The 17,549-nt window shown below is 39.4% G+C and overlaps 1 protein-coding gene across 1 annotated transcript; it reads right to left on the bottom strand.

Moving 5' to 3' along the window:
- Positions 1 to 1,766: 1,766 nt before the first annotated feature.
- On the bottom strand, positions 1,767 to 5,178 carry slc35g2b (solute carrier family 35 member G2b). The gene is made up of 2 exons (XM_051410594.1): positions 4,756 to 5,178; positions 1,767 to 3,519 (listed from the first exon to the last, which is right to left on the bottom strand). Exon 2 carries the CDS (start codon positions 3,490 to 3,492, stop codon positions 2,242 to 2,244), a length of 1,251 nt encoding a protein of 416 aa, XP_051266554.1. The 5' UTR covers positions 3,493 to 3,519; positions 4,756 to 5,178; the 3' UTR covers positions 1,767 to 2,241.
- Positions 5,179 to 17,549: the final 12,371 nt, after the last annotated feature.

Here is a 17,549-nt window from a genome sequence, read left to right as displayed (position 1 = left end):
CATCCTGTAGGCCTATAATTTAGTGAAAGTTATAATTAGCACTTTTTGCAACTTCATTTTGAATCCATAACTAGATAAAGAAAAACGAAAAGTATAAAGGTGTGGACAATCAGCTCACATAAAAAAGGAATTGCACCTTCTTTTCCTAATTTATTTAGTCTAAATGTTGGCTGCAGATAGCAATATGCAGCCTTATATGATGAATAGGATATATTTAGTAGCTGGAAAGTAGGGTGTTTTTGAGCCTTTCATAAAAATGCTCAGTCATCTGTACTTTGCAGCATACATACAATAACTCATCATCAAATTCCATTCAGGCCCCTCCTGGGAAATGATGGTACTTCTAATAAACATGTCTGTGGTGAAGAGAGTTGCAGAGTAATTTGGAAGGTTCTGCAGCTCGCTGCAGGATGCAATCTGTTTCCTGCTCAAACAGATGGGCCTCCTCTACATGTATTCTGCTTTCTGCACCCAAAACCCATCTCAAAACAAGACTATAATATAAATATAAAGGGAGACTAAACACACTTTATCTCAGTTTATTCACCTTTTTTCGTTTGAAAATAAACTTTAGCCACCGGCCGTGGTGTTTTAAAAGATAACTTTACATGACAGACAGAATGTGTTTTCAAAGTAAAAGACAATTTCACATTGTGATGTGTTTATGATGGCGGTTGTTTGACTTTGGGTTGTAAATGAATTGAGCTGTAGTTTACTCACAATTTTATCTCCTGATAGTAAATAAAAAAGCACTGATAGTAGATTGTCCTCACACAGAATGATTTGATTTCAGCAACATCTCTGCTATGAGTGTGGTCATAAACACGCGACTGATTATTTCCAGCTTCAATAAAAATATGTTAAACAGTGTCATAAATTTATAAACCTTTATTAGGTGATATTGTGCATACAATCAGCCATAAACGTGTCCAATAACTCTTCTTCTGCTCCTGGCCACTAAATAAGAAGGGATTGGATTAAGTATTTTAAATTGTTTTGATGCAATAACCGCCTGTAGCTGAATATTGTTTGGATATACCACTAATTACCTTCATAATGTACTGTAATACAGTATTACTTCAATAAACTCTGAGTAATAAGGTGGATAGTTAATGCCACCTGCTGGGCTGTTAGTGAAACATCCATGTTGTGTCAGTTTTGACCCGCAACATGCAACATGTCGTCTTTCATCCACTCTGCATCGTCATTATGTCTTTATTTCATTCCATCACTGTTGCTTTTGCCTCGGGGGAATCAGAGAGCGACTGCCTCGGCTTGGTTTTCAACACAGAGAAAGGACACATCCCTGTGCGATTGTCCACTACAGAAAAAGCAGATGTTCTCATGTTAAGGGGGACTTTAATTCAATACAGTGCACCTGCCTCTGGGCATTAGTCTGATATGTGTCTGAAAGTAAACAGAAGCAGCATCCAAGGATGTAATCACTAGCCTTAAATATCAAGCAGCTGCCGGGGCCAGAACATATATGAGAGGCAGTAAGAAAGCACTGAAAAGTGCAGTTTTTACACATAATATGGGAGGAAACTGTATATAGAATAATACAGATTGCCAGTTTTCCTGTGCGCAAGATAATGTTTGATCTTCCATCTGTCTCTTTGTAAATCTAATTTTTAATAAGAAAAATTCCAGTTATAGTTATATTGTATATGACGCCTCCTCTATATTCACGTTTTATTTTGAAATTACACCGTCTTGGCAAGCAACCGATTAAGGCTAAGAAAAGCAATACCAGTTATTTTATGAAATGTGGGTGGTATTTATTTTTATTCTTTCATTCCTTGTATGTAGTACGAATGATTTCTGGGCTGACATTTACACAGTGTGACAAGTGTGGCAGTGTGACAACAGAGGGATACATCACGCCTTGTTGATTCATTGAAATGTTCATCTTACACTGCCACTCACAAGACCAGATTCAATATGGTTTCAAATGTTTGAGCAAAGTAAATAACAAAAATTAAACTGATTCATGTTTTTTGTTTTTTTTTTGCTGACATCTTGGTCTTTGACACAATTTGACATTAAAGCAGTACTATCAGGGGGACATGGTCACCATATTACATTTGTCTTTTATTTCACACACAAATATTAAGACATTACTTACACAACTGGCACCCTTTCAACAACACAACAATACAAAATCATCAGATGAAGATCCAGACATTCTTTAAATTGCACAACCAAGCAACATTGTAAACAAATAGACTGACATATCAAAACTCATTTGATGGGCGAGTCTAGGATCTCTTGATAATCCTGCCGAATGGCCCTGCTCACCCTGTACAGCTTGACTCCTGTCAGGGTGAACACACTGATCATGATGACCAGGCCTCCTATGACGTCGTAGACAGATGGGATCATCCTCAGAACAATGAGTTGAAGGAACATGGCAACCACGATCTCTAGGTGCTGCACGGTGCTAACTAAGGCTGGATGAAACTTGTTTAGAGCATAGTAGACTCCGAGGAACGCCACGGTGGAGCAGATACAGATCCCAATTAAATAGCCCCAGGTCTCCCCATCCAGAGGAATGATGGGCTCCTGCATGATAAACATGGTGGAGGCTCCCCACACTGTGCCCGTCCAGCCGAAGGTAAAGAGTGCCGTCCACATGCTGACGCGCTCCTTAATGGCTCTGTAGACGATCATGGAGAGGGCAGCAGTCAAGCCGGCCATCACTGTCATTGTGTAGCCAAAAGCCTCCTTCCAAAACCCCAGCCTGGACTTCTCCTCATCTGCTACGTTTGGTACCATCACCAGACACAGACCGAACACGCTTCCCACCACTGTGACCACGTCTGTGTATCCCAGCCTCTCATCCAGCAACAGGAAGGCCAGTACTGCACTGAAGACTGTGGTAGAGGCACGCCACATAATGGTGCCATTACTGGGAGGTACTATGGCAAAAGAGGTGTAGGCGCAGGTGATTGAGATTACGTTGCACACGCCGTAGAAGAAGAGACGCAGTCGGTAGCCCTTAGGGCCAAAGGGGGCCTCGTGGTAGTAGAAGACCACCAGGATGGAGAGCACTTGGATCACGGAGCGGATGAAGAGCAGCTCGAGGGAGGGCACTTTAGAGCGGTCGGCTGCTAGACGAGTTATCAGTGCCACGCAACCATGAGCCACCGCTGCTCCAAACAAGGCCATCCAGGTCACCCTGGAGGCCAACACATTCGCCTCGCCGAAGCTGGCCAGCTGGCCCCCGACCCCCTTGTCTTTTTGCACACTTGGCGGCTTAGGCTGGGTCTCCATGGTTCCAAAGAAAGTCCTGCCACCTTTGCTGTCTGACACCAGTCTCTTTTCCACATTAGCCTCCGCGAAGGCGCCAAAGTCCTCAAAAGAGGGTGCGTCATCGTACCCTTCATCCCCAGGCTGGGGGAAGTGAGTGGCATATTTCACTGTAACCGTGTCTGGGTGAATCTTAACCCGCTTTTTTGATCCGTACTGCAGTGAGGATGAAGATACATCCATGTTTCTTTATACGTCAGAAGGGGTAATCTGAAAAATTAAATAAAAATCATTGCGTCATAGTTTCTCAGTGCGAAAATAACATTGAAATTCTGTTACCCTAATTAGTCAAAACAGAGCTTTTCTGAAACAATGAGAAACGTTTGCATAATTCATCACATGCTTTATCAGTATCCACTCCTCACACCCACACACACACATACAAAATACACACATGTGCTGACACGCTCACACATATACATACACACAGATAAAGCCCACACTTATCACCCCCTATCTCTTTTACCTTTGTACTCTGCCTAGTCTTACACTTGTGTTGGGTTACTTCTATATATATCCCATGTGAGCTCATATAAGCCGAGCAGGAAACATTCTGAGGCTGATGCAGTCTGATGGGGATGAAATTACATAACAGGAAACCACAGAGGGGACGATACATGAATGTGGGCCACTTATGAGATGAATGGAGTTACACACCGTAAATTTAACAAACCCTGGAAAAAAGGACTGTGTGAAAGGGTTAAATAGTGCTGTATAGTTTGAATGGAGATTTGTGATGCTTTGAGCAGCAAGATTTGGTTTAAGGGTGAAATTACCAAAGGTTATTATAAAATTAACAAAACTGTATTTTAAAAAAGAAGCCTTTAAATATCAGAATAAAATATCAGTATTATTACTAAATCTTGTAGCATTATTATCACTACTACATTTATTTTGTCAATTCCTTGAGACAGCATGAAACAAAACCACAAGGGGGCAGATAGATGTTCTTATTTGCCTCCTCATATATACGGTTGCTCCTCCTTTTTGAAATCGACATTATTATAACTTGATCCTTAATAATAAACGACGGTAATGTGATGTTAGACGGTAGGATGATAATATAAAAGGAAAAATGTGTTCTTTTTTAAGTCTGACAACACAACTCAAAGAAAGCAATGCCGCGAGCCAATTAAAATATGACTTAAATATCTTGACAAAATCAGTCAAAATTATTATTTTCAGTAATTCAAGACATTAAAAAACGGACAAAAAGCACACTTTCTCCTTTGGATGAGCAGTTAGGTTGATACATGCAAGATCTTGTCACGTGAATTACTAAATTTTAGTTTAATGCATGTTAAATTGGCACACAGAGCGTGCATTTGCAGCTGTTTTTCCGTCCTGCAAATCATTATGAATTGACAGGATATACATATATATTTTTTTGCACTGTAGTATCAACTGAGTGCAGCAAGAAAAACACAGTATCGCCAAATATCTTACCTTTTGTTCTTAGAATAGTTCCTATTGATGCATGAACCCGGGTTTGTATCATAAATGAAGATCTCGTTTGATTTCTTGATCCTTACAGTCGGTCAACTGCCATTTCCCCATCTCTCCCCTTTCGAGTGGAGCGCCTCTTGAAGATGCGTGCTGCTTATTTGTTCTTCCACTCTGTCGATGGACGCTGCTTCTGCCTCTGCCTCTGCTTCTGCTGCTGATGAAGCTGAAGCTGCTGTTGCTGAGGGTGACGATGATGATGGTGGTGGTGATGATGATGATGATGAAGCGGGGAGAAAGAGCCAGGGGAGAGAAGCAACTGCCACTGTCACAGCCAGTGGTTTTTCTTCCTCCTCCTCTTCCTCCTTCTTCTCCCCAAGACGCTCCCCACCTAGACCCGCTCGTATTCGTCATCTCTCAGAAGGGAAAGAGGGATGTGCGTCGGTCAGTCATCATCATCATCATCATCATCATGTTCATAAGATTAAAACTCAACCATTTTAGGAGGAAGAGTTGATTTTTCCTATCTGAATGAATTATGCTGTGATGAAGGAAACAGAAAGCTGCAATCATTCTGCTTTCACATGCATGCAGTTTAATTTATAGGACACACACTGTGTCATTATGGTGTAGGTCATGTTTAAAATGTGGGGTTCACCCTCTGCTCTATTTTTATTGGCATATTTGTTTGGCTACCTTCTGCAAATAGATTCTGGATGATTTCTTCTATTTGGTGTCAAGCTTGGAGTGGGATTCCCATAATCTTCTCAAGAAGCCTCAAGAACACTCTCATGAGACCCATAGTTTTCACATGTGTGCAGCATTCATTTCACAGCACAAGAGTACTAAATGTTTGTCTGTCTCCACTTTAATACTAAATACAATGATCCATTTTACAAAAACAAAGCCAAATGTATGAATACGGATTTAAAAAAACTACAATGACATTTATTTGTCATTGACAACTAAAATGAAAGTAAAGTAGGGTGGCATATGTTGATTAAAGGCAGGCGCACATTACTAGTCACTTCAAGATGGGGGGAGTTGAAAGTACTTCAATTAGATTGTTGAGTTTAACCCCCAGGCAATGCAACAGGAACCTCAGCTGCTAATATAGATCATTCTGCCACTAGCTGCCCACTGTATGACTGTGACTGTAAGCCACACAGAACACCATGGAGGTGATTTGTAATGCTGTGCTAATTAACTCTGTGTCAACATTTACATTAAGCCATTCACAGTCATTATAAATCAAACAGCAGGGAATATCAACTTTAAGGGATATGATTGAGCTTCTATAGGTGCCATGCTTGGGGTAGTATATGAATATTTCATTAATTTATGAGGAAATTAAGAAGGAGTGTCATAGTTAAAGTGAATGCTTATTTTACTATGGTGGAAATTCGAATTATTGACATGTAAGTACCAAATAATCAATCTTTAATTTTCTTAATTAAAAGCAAGACATACCGAATATCCATGTGACCTCACAAAGCATGTTGCTGTGACTGAGATTGTTATTATTAAAGGAATAATTCCATATTTTTGCAAATACTATTTCATGCTGATGGGAAGGTGGATGCCACTCTTATGTCTGTCCGTTAAATATGACTCTATGCAGCCAAGAGACAGTTGGCTTAGCTTAGCATGAACACTGGAGGCTTCATAAAACGGCATGCTTGCCTCTGTCATCACCAGCGCCTCCCAAAGCTCATTTAACATGTTATATCTCATTAATGTAGGCGGATGTTTCCCTGAGCTTCCAGTCTTCATGCTAAGCTAAGCTAACCTTTAGAATGCACAAACATGAGAGGTATTAATTTTCACAGCTATCTCTTGGCAAGAAAGCTACTAAACATATTTCCTAAAATGCTATACTACTCCTTTAAAATCTTTTCATTAGTTGATTGGCTGTAAGTTTCGTAGTCCCCTCTGTCATCTTTGCTGGTTATGGGGTTGTTGTTTTTTTCTCCCAAGACTAATAGGAGAAAACCTCAATTTCCCACAAACGTGTGACCATGACCACCGGGGTGTGTATGAAGCTGTAACTGCTTAAGTATCCAGTGTCTGTGTCGCAGGGATAAATGGATGAAAAAAAACACCATGAACTCTAAACTGCCTCACAGCTCATTGAACCACAATGAAACCGGGAAGCAATAGTGCCGTGTCTCTTCATTTTACCATCCTGGGTGCATAATCTCACCATAAGAAATTCATGGAGGGTTTACTTGAAGAAACATTGGGACTGCTGTTCAAGAAAGTGAAATGCTGGAGATTTTTTTATTATCGCACTTCACAGGAGAATTAATTTGCTCTATTAAATATCTCTAGGGAGATAGCAACATGTTAAGCTTCCCTAATCCTGACTACACTAATATGCCCGGCAGCTTCAGCAGAGGCTCCACTGGCAGATACTCTCCTTAAAATAAACATATATGTATTATATATCATCTAATATGGAAATCACTAGTTTCTTTTTTGCAATATTTTACATATAAGAAGCTTGTATACCTCACATTTCCTGGGCTCATCAGCTTGATTTGTGGAGGACAATTTAAAACAGATGTGAGCACATAATGAAGACTAATTACTGGCGATAGTAGGTCAAGTCAATTAGTATGCCCTGTAGTGCAGCAAGTTTCAAGCATCACAACAACTGATCATTTGAAAATTTGTGACAAGTATGCACAGGAACAACACTCCACTTGCACTACGTGTTTAATCAGTAGGAAAATCTCAAGTCATGTGCGAAACCTTGTACTTTCTCTGTGAGGAATCACACTCATGAGGTTGTGCACTGATTAATATACAAAGCAACAAGATGAACTGTTTTCTGTTTGGGAATGAAAAGGCAGAAACCAGAAATTACCGGAGCTAATTAACTCTGTTTTCAGAGCCTGTGATGTTTGAAAATAGAAATTAGAAAGGGCATCCGACTGATTTCATGATCTCAGGGATTTAACACAGTAACCCATACTGTGAACTTTTGTTAGGCTGACATTTTCATGTCTTCAAGGTGTTTTCTCGCTTTCACATATTTCAGTTTGCAGCCTAGTTACTCAAGGCTATAATTCCATACCCGAATCTGCAACCATCATCTTGTATTTCTGTTACTCTTTTAATTTTTTCAACCAGCAGTTTTCTACTGAAAATAGAATTTTGTATTACCCCTACTGGCTTTTTTGGTGAGCATATTGGAGAAAATATGAGAGCCTTGAGGTGTGTTTTGTATTGATCACCTGTGTGGTTTTTTTCCTCTAAAATGTGGCTGATTTATCTTCTGTCTGGGGCCTAGGCCATCTGTCATTGATTAAGCAGTTATATCTCCGTTTTATTGGCTGGGGAGCAGAAAACGACAAAGTAGAAAAAAGTAGTAGTGCTCCCTACTGGTAGACTGACTGACGGGCTTATGCAGCAATTTAAGGATTTGGAGATAGAGGAGGTGAGAGCAGGGCTGTCACTGACATGGAGCAAATAAAGTGGAATAAATGGAAGATGGTGACTTAAATAGGCTATTTGTGTGTGGGTGGTGAAAGACTAGACGTACTTCTTGTTTTGTTCACCTTCAGGGAGGAGGAAACCAAGTACGAAAGAGAAAATGATCAAGCATGCCTGACAATTTTCTTATTACCCAACAAGACCAGCGCTAAATATCTACATGCATATTTTAACACGCAATATTTACCAGTTTCTAAACACATTTACAGTAATTTAAGCTGGTGCATCTGTTGTTGAAAGGTTCCTTCAGGGTAGCTGAAAGAGCACGGTGTCCATGTTCGCCTAGCTAACAGAGACCAAGCCAAACTTTTGTTTTTCTGTCTATCTCATTTGCCCCAGACCAAATAGGGCTTCATACTTCTATGAATCATAAATGGGCCAACTCAGCAGTTTGCTCTAAATCATGCCTTTTTAATTATGTATGTGCAGAGGAGGGTTCCTACTTTCGTAAAAGAGGAGCTTCTTCTCTTGTTTTTATCTCTTCCACCTTAACCAAAAAAGAAAACAAGAAAAAGGTAAATAATTGTTTCCCTGTATCAATTCAAGATATAAAGAAATATCTGGTCACATACAATCATTATGAACACATATAGATCATACAATATGATATATACCTATCATAATTTTGTTTTCCTTTTAGCTTTAAAACAGACATAGATTTAAACAAAAGTACAGCCATGCGAATGCTGCTATGAAGCCATATAGGCTATCTAGGCAGCTTAGAGTGGTGCTTTGAGCTACATGCTAACGTCAGCGTCCAATCGGCCTAGTGGTTGAGATATTTCAATCTCTCTGTGTGTGATGGTCTGACTGACTGTGAAGACGACAAACATGTATTATTTCATAACTCTAATTATAACTAATTATTAGTGAGCCATTCATTTCAAAAGCAAGCCCACCACACTGTTCAAAAAGCCTCTATCAAATGCAGTATACAAGAAACCAAAGATTTAAACTTAATCCAAATAACACTAAGTTGAAAACTGTGAGGAATATTGAAGTAAATTATCTGTCATTAGTTATCAAAACTAGATAGTTATCAAATCACAAAGTATCGTAAATAAGTAAGACACACAATAAACTCTTATCTCACATATGTAGGCTTTCACCTCAATTACAACCCCAATATACACCAGAGGAAGACAGCGTGGAGAAGTTAATTGACCATATGGCGCATCCGTGTGAATCTGACAAGACAATGAGGGAGCACATTCTGGTACTGCACGTCTATTCAGAGAATATTTCTCTTAATACTGCCAATTTTATAAGCCTTGTGTCAATTCAAAAGATCAAAAGATGTAAATAAAACAAAGTAATCACACTCAAATATCAGCAAATATTCATCCTACACGTACCCAAAAATAGCAGTCCAATTAGATTGTGGCAAGCTAATTATTAGGGGGAAAGCAGCTCAGACTTTTTCACCGTTCTCTTCACACTTGTACTCACTGAGTTTTAACACATTGGGTTTTTTTTTTTACTTACTGTGATATTATCAGCTCCTCAGAGCAGCAGAGACTGTGCATAATTAGATCTCGAAACTCCAGCAGCTGTCAATTTTCTTCCTCTCCTTTTTTTTAAGCTGGGAGACTTCACTGTGCTGAATAGTCAGTAAAGCTTATCATTTCTTTCTGAGGGAATTTTGAATCAGAGACCCATTTGGGAGACATGTGCTGTGGTCTGTCATTAGTTTCAGATGTCTCACAGCTTGCTTGTGGCTGTACCTTGAGACTTTGATTAGCATGATTGAGTGTGAGCAGCAGATGGGTCACTTTAATATTTGCCTCATTTATTTTCTGTGGGTAACTGGCCTGAGGAAGGTTAATGTGTATGTTTGTTCATACAAGTGTGCAGGTTTTATGTTTGACTGCATACACACAGAAACATCTGATGTTTTCGCCAGCATTAATATGATGCTGACCCTGTCCTTGGCCATCTTTCACCATACTGGCACCAACGTCTGCAGACAAAAGTGCTTTTATCTATAATCTTTAATCAGTCCAATTGTTGAGGAACCAGTAAACAACAAATGGCTTGTATGTCCAAATGTTACATGGTGGTATGGTCCTTTTAGATCTGTGTCAGCTTTACATTAAAGGAATTGTTTGACATTTTGGGAAATAGCCTTCCTTGTTTTTCGAGAATTAGACGAGAAGATTGATACCACTCTGAAAGGGGTATGTCATCTAACTCAGGAAGAAAGGAAAAGCAGTATTTCCCATGAACTATTCCTTTCAATATAACATGCTTGTTGTAGATTTGGTTAGTTTAATTTGTAACAGTGGATGTTAATCCAAGTAAATTAAGGATTGGTCAGTCACTGTTAGCCTTGTTGTTGTCTAAGTTGGATTGTATGGGATAATGTCCTTGAATGGTACTGAAATATCCACATATTCTGGCTGACAAAGGAGTTTATCAGTTAAGAGGTAAGACTGGAAATATATGACCCACTTGCACTGAAAAAGCAGATCAGAGGGCGCTGCAATACTTTGACATGTGAACATGAGATAAGATGAAGAGGTATATTACTTTCGAACACTATGTGAAAAATGAATCCGACAAATGACACACTGCCTTCAACACATTTTTGGGATCTGAGGTCTATTGAAATGTCTGTCATATTTTGAGGAGAGGTAGAGAGTCCTGGGCAGCAGGTGTGTGTTGTTTGCTGTTGTGAGTGGGCTTGAAAAACCAACTCTACAGCTTACAAAGCATCATATGAGAGTACACAAGTGGAGATGGTGGGTACTGTATCTCTGTGCCTGTTCAAGAGTGAATGGTTCTGCTTTGTTATACTGGAGACCCTTATTCAAGCTTTACAAAACTACCACATCTGTAAAAAAGAAAAAGTTCTATCTATCTGAAAGACCATCTGGAAAAGAAACATCCAGTTTTGCCCCAGGTGGTTTACCCTTACGTCAGAGTCTGTGATTAAGACATGGCCATTTCTGGTTTTGATTAGCCTATGCCTCAACCCCTTTAGACTTCTGCCACAGACCAGCCCGCGAGGACTGATACAGCAGCCCTTGTGTGTGCCTATCCATAATGCATGGGACACTTTTGACTAGACTCTCTAGTGAGAATGCCCTTTTCTTTGCATCGGTCCTCCCATTAAAACATTACAACTCCTCTGATCCCAAATGTTATGCTGAACTTATTAGATTTACAATTAGACATATGTTGTAATGGATCATTATGCTATACAGCTGGATGCTGTTTTAATGAAAGTCCTCTCTGCTCGCCGGGATAGTTTAAAGCTAGACAGAGAGATATAAAGACTGTCGACAGTATTGGAGCACAAGAGGTAGCTGTGTTTTGTTTATTGTCACTACAGTGCAGCAGCTATAAAAGCATGTTTTAAAGTCAGGATACATCTATCATGCTGTTTCAGAGAGCAGGAAGGATGCATCAGTCAAATTATGAGGTGCAAAATGAACCAAACTGTGACTGCACGAATCACACATTCACTGTGTCAGAGAGCACTGCGGGCTGTAGTCGCTGTAGAAACACAGAACAATGATAACAACACTGATCAAAGTGCTTTATGTCTGTAGGTGCTGCAAAGGCTGTAGTGTGATGTTGTAAGTCAGCAACTCACACTCGCGGTTCAAACTCGATGCATCTACATCAATAGTAGTATTGATTATGAGGCCAGCAGTTGGCTCAAGAAAGTTGGTCTCTATCCAATACACAAATCTGATGCCAGAGGAAACATGTGACCTTTCTAAAATAAAATAAAAATATAAACTTTGAGATCTAATCTTGATATTCTCTATGTTAAAATCAATGCGTAGCTAAAACTCAATTCAGAGTTAATTTATAAATTAGCTGAAGAGTAGAAAATTGATGAATTGTTGAAGTAAAAACAGCAAAATCCAAATTCTTTGGGTTTTGGACAGATTTCAAGACTGTCAAGCAAAAAGTGAACACATATATTTCACTATTTTCTGTCATTTCATAGCCCAGGCAATTATTCAATTAGTTGAGAAATTAATTGGCAGATTAATCAATAATGGAAAGTGTTAGCATCCACAAGCATATTTTTGCAATACAAATTAACTCTCAGTTCTTTTTGCTGTTGCTCCTTCAAAGTTACACTCACAATAAAAACTGTGAAATCTATGTTAATGATATGCATTTGACGAGAACACTTCACACACTAGACAGCAGGCTGTTCTTTAGTCACAGACATTATGATAAGTAGCTTTAACTGAAATATTTCTGCCTGACTGCTTTATCTAAGGTCCGGGATGATGACATAATACTGACATCCTTTAACATTATATTTTTTTCAATCTCATGATTGTGTTACACCATTTTGACTTGGGCCTGACATTTAATACATCATTAAAGGATGTAGCTGTTATACATTTTTTGTTCCGATATCATGAGTCGGTTACAAAGGTCACAGACACCTGAGGGATATTATTCCGGCTATATCTGCATAGAAAATACAGGAGAATGATAGACTGATACTGGAAGCTGATCATGTTTCATTTTTCTGGGTGAAGAGGTGAATTTCCCATTGTAAAAAATCCTCTATTTGTGCTTCCAAGCATGAAATCTGCCATTTATCACTGACTTTGCATGTATTGCATGTATTCATACGGCGTTTTGTATTGTCTGAATTCATTTCACTTCAGGGCAAACTCAGATCAGCATTGCGAATCCTTTAACCTACTTGCTTTATTTGGTATCAGAAGTGAAACAGTAGTATCACTATACTATAGTCCTTGTACAAAGCCACAAAAGAGGAAAATGGATCAATAAGATATTCTGCTCTACGCCTCAGCTTGCTCACAAAAAGTCCACTGAGGCGTATAGCACCACCGCCATCGAGGGCCTGAATAAAATCTATCTCAAACAACAGCAAATGGGAATCACATTGACTGCTGCACCTGCAAATAAATGTGTCCTTCAAAGCCCTTTATGGAATCACCAGTCTGCTACAAAACAAGCTGTCCAGAATCAAATGCATTTATCATATTCAATACCTTACGTAGTTTCTAATTGGACAGCAGAGTGAAGGAATACAGGATGTTATGACATGTGGTGACTCCTTTCACACACTGACCTATCACTGCTGTGACAGCACTGTGATACACACCAGTAATTACAGTGAAATCTGGGGCCAAATAATCAAAGGAGCATAACCTATTATTTGATAGAGGATTTATCATCCTCTGCATCATAGCAGCGCTGTCTAAAGATGGAGTAGTGGGAGCGAGGAAGGTCAGAGAGAAAGGTGATTTATTGGGGGGATTATGGATTCACATATGAAAATAAATCTAAATCCCCCTATTCATCATTGTGTGTACTCTCACTTATATTACCACTCCATGAAATGAGAATATATGTTGATGTAGCTCAGGCTTCAAAGACAAGTTGTTTTATGGCGAGGTGAACACCAGGATTGGACTGCCGGTGAAGCGTGTCGTCAGTACGTCATTTTGATTCCTCGCAATTGCTTGATCTTAAAGATATGTCTTGGGATATTCAATATTTTTCATATTGTCAACAAATCCCGTGGAAAATCAACAATGAGTTGGTGCTATGAAGTAAGTACTGCCTCTGGAGCGATAGCTTGAATTGCTCATTACTCTCTGTCATAGAGCTCCATTGTGGTGTAAACAATTAACAGAGTAAAATTCTGCATGTTTGTACTGAGGCGGTGATCAGCATGCTAACATGACAACACAACACAATAACAATGCTATCATGCTGTTCACCATCCTAATTTAGCATGTTAGCATGTTAACATCTGACAATTAGCTCTAAACATGAAGCTCCTTGGAATGTCATTATTTATTCATTAGGTTTTCAGCCTGATTTTTGATCTGAAGATGGCAACAGATGAAAAGCTAGAGGTCACCAAAGTTATTACTATTCATCCTGAGGGGGTACGTAACGTTCTGTGCAACATTTCATGGCAATCTATCCAAGGGTTCTTGACACATTTCTCTTAAAACCATCAATGTGAAACTTATAGTACAAGAAAGTCAGTAGGAGCAGACACAGTGCCATCCCTAGAGCCTGTAGCATGGCTCTAAATACATAACTGAGCCACAAATTTTCAAAGAGTGACTTGTTCCTTCATTATCAGGAAAATGGGCACTGTAGTTTTCCCATACACCATCCTGGTGCTGTACACAATCTCTACTATACAAAATTTGTGTTAATCCACATCCTGAAAATGGTCCCCAATGAACGCACTGAACAAAACAATATATTTGTGACATGTTTTTAAAGATGTCATAGTAAAGAATGGGCTCTGGTTTGAGTGCTGTGGACGGGGACAATTCTGAGAAACCAACTATATAATTGTTGCTTTTGGTCTTTTTCATATGATTTGCTGACAATAAGAAAAACACAGAATAGTGCCAGACGTATCCATTAAAAGTGACACTCAGAACAACTCTACCTCTTTCTCTATTAGCTCCCATTTCCGAAGCTATTTGTCTTTCAGAAAAAATACAAAGGGCTGTAGTATGCCATTTCTTTACTACCCCTGACTACACGTATTTTTCGATTCAGCTTTTAAATCCGGCCAGACTGCCTGCTTTTTCCATTATGCCCTAAGAGTGCCTTCTTGAAATACCCATCAACATGTTCGCTCAGTGTATTAGACGGTGAGGCGAGGCAGTTTGTTTTGATTTTGCTTGAAGGGAACATTTCCTTCAAACACTCCTTGTCGCCAGATACCACAGAATATTGATTTGAGCAGTCAGGTCACCACATTACATTTATCTCTGCAAACACAGTTGCCATGACAGGAAACCCGTTGCTAAGCTAATTTTGCATTTGCGGTGAAAAGGTTGACAAGAGTCAGGTAATAAGAATGGGTAGAGTAGGTAAAGGAGATAACAGAGCCAGTGTAAACAGCAGCGTTTCAATGAGGCGGCATGGCAAGAACGTGTTACAACGTGGCAAAACATAATAAAATACAACCACAAATGTCATCACTATATCAAGCCGAAACAGATTACAATAGACCCGTGCACTGATGAATTTTAATCAGTGAGTTATGTCATGAGATGAAGGACATAAAACATTCTGAGTAAATGTTACTGGGCTAATAAAGAACAAGATAATACAGGGTTTCATGCACATTATATAGAAAACTCTTGAATTTCAAGATGCAGTTAAAAATAAAGGTGTCACAGGAAATACAGTATCAATATCTGTACATTATACAAGTCTGAAAAAATTGACCTTAAAGACTTCAAGTGATGTATTTTTTCTCTGTAGGCTGAACTGAAGGGCCACCACAGCACACTGTAGTTTATCATTGTTCCCACGCCTCTGCCTCAAAGCCAGCACAAAACCTCATCGACCGGCAGAGCAAGCTATCGCCCTTATTGACTGGCTACCTCTCCCGGTGGCCATTATCTTTACTGCCTTGTTACCAGATGGAGCGGGTCAGCATTGGCACACAAAACAACCTCATGCACCTCCTTTGTGTGAACAGATGGACCATGAGGACATGGGTGATATCACATGGAGTGAGGATGCACAAATTACAGAGGGAGGCTTGCTGACCGTGTTCAAGTAGGCAGTACAATGAGAAAAGCACAGAATAGACATTGGACAATTATGTGTTGAAAAGAGTGATAGGATTTGGTCACATCCTGAAGAGGTGCACGCTGCACAGCACAACTAAAATAACAGGAAACGCTGGCCCTGTGGGCTGAACCTGAATCTAGTGGTGAAAGGAGACAATTAGCTACACCTTTGTCTCTGTTTTATGCTTTTTAAAGAATTCATAAAACAGAAACATTTAACTTCTATAAACTATAAATAGGAATACCTCTGTTAATTGACTAAGAGACACCTTTAATATTCAAGTAGCTTTGTATAGCAATAGCCAGAGGCTTGAGGGCAACCACAAAAATTAGGGAGGAAAGTAGGCACTCTGTTTTTTGCCTGAATATTATCTGAGAAGATATGATACCATTAACCATTACTGGAGACATGTGGTCAGTATATAATAACTTAAGCTAAGAACAATAGACAATAAAAGAGCTACTAAACCTCTTCCACATATAGAATATGAAGCCAGGGGTCCATGATATTCTTATTTCTTCAGATTATATGTAGAAGCCTGTCAAATGATCTGCACATGATCGGCTCTTAACAAAGCCTACCTGGTCTAGGTGTATAATAGTGGGTGAGTATGTTGTCCAGCCTATTTGACAAGCCAGTATTTTACCACCTAAGTAGCCTTCGTCATTTCCTCTTTTCTATGAATTAAAGGGAACACACTTTTTTTCAAACATTCGAGGAGTAAATCCCCTTTCTAATGCATTATGAAATACAACCAATATCCAGGGCAATATATCACAGAACTTGGTATCCAGAGGATTACTCCTCATGATGTTGGGGCCCACCACCCTTTTCCTTTTCACCATCAGAGGGTCGTTTTCACTCATCCAGTGAAATATCACAGAATTTGGTACAGGTCCTTCTGCTCTCGACAACTAATGGATGGATTGCCATGAAATTTGGTACAGACATTTATATTCTCCACAGAATAAACTGTAATTACTTTCATGGCAATCCATTATCAGGCCAATATTTTCATGTATCCAATACCTTGTTGTATGCCTCAGTTGCACTTTGTGTTTAGTGCTAATTAGCACACGTTAGCATACATTAGCACTTAGCTAAAAGCATCACTCTGCTTAAGTACTGCCTTACACAGCACAGCTGTAGACTCTCAGTCTTCTTTAAAGAAATCTGATTGATAGTCATCATTTCCTGGATACCCGATCCAACCGAAGGACGTCTATTGCATCTTTGACCACCTGTAATGAAATATCAGATTAAAATAAATCCTTATTAGTTGCTCATTTCTATTAGTAGTTTTCTGCTTCTTCAAGCTTTTTTTTTTGTAACACTTGCTCACAGGCTTCAGCCAGCTCGCCAGAGGGTAGTTTGTGGTTCTAAAGTGTAGATTAGTTCCCTCCCACTCACTCATAAAATCTGCCATTGATGGGGAACGCCACTCATAGGAGAGACGGCTGGATTACTATCTATCTGACTGCTATCGCTGGGAAAGTGATCTTTAAACATGCATAGAAAGAAGAAGGTATTTCGCACGGATAGAGAGAGATCCTACTGTAGGAAAGACACTGTTACTGAAGTTATTGTTCAAGCCAGCGTATACTAGTGTCTGCTGTGTGTGAGAGGATTTGTTGATTTATTCGCTACTTTTTCCCAAAATGGCCTCATTAGAGAGGATTCTTCCCTGGCAGAGAGATTCCTCCTCATACTGACTCACAGCACAAAGAAGTGTTGGG

Source organism: Dicentrarchus labrax, unplaced genomic scaffold (genome assembly GCF_905237075.1).
Source record: "Dicentrarchus labrax unplaced genomic scaffold, dlabrax2021, whole genome shotgun sequence".
Classification (NCBI taxonomy): Eukaryota; Metazoa; Chordata; class Actinopteri; family Moronidae; genus Dicentrarchus; species Dicentrarchus labrax.
The sequence above is the reverse complement of the archived record's forward strand: the minus strand, read 5'-3'. Positions and strand labels throughout refer to the sequence as shown.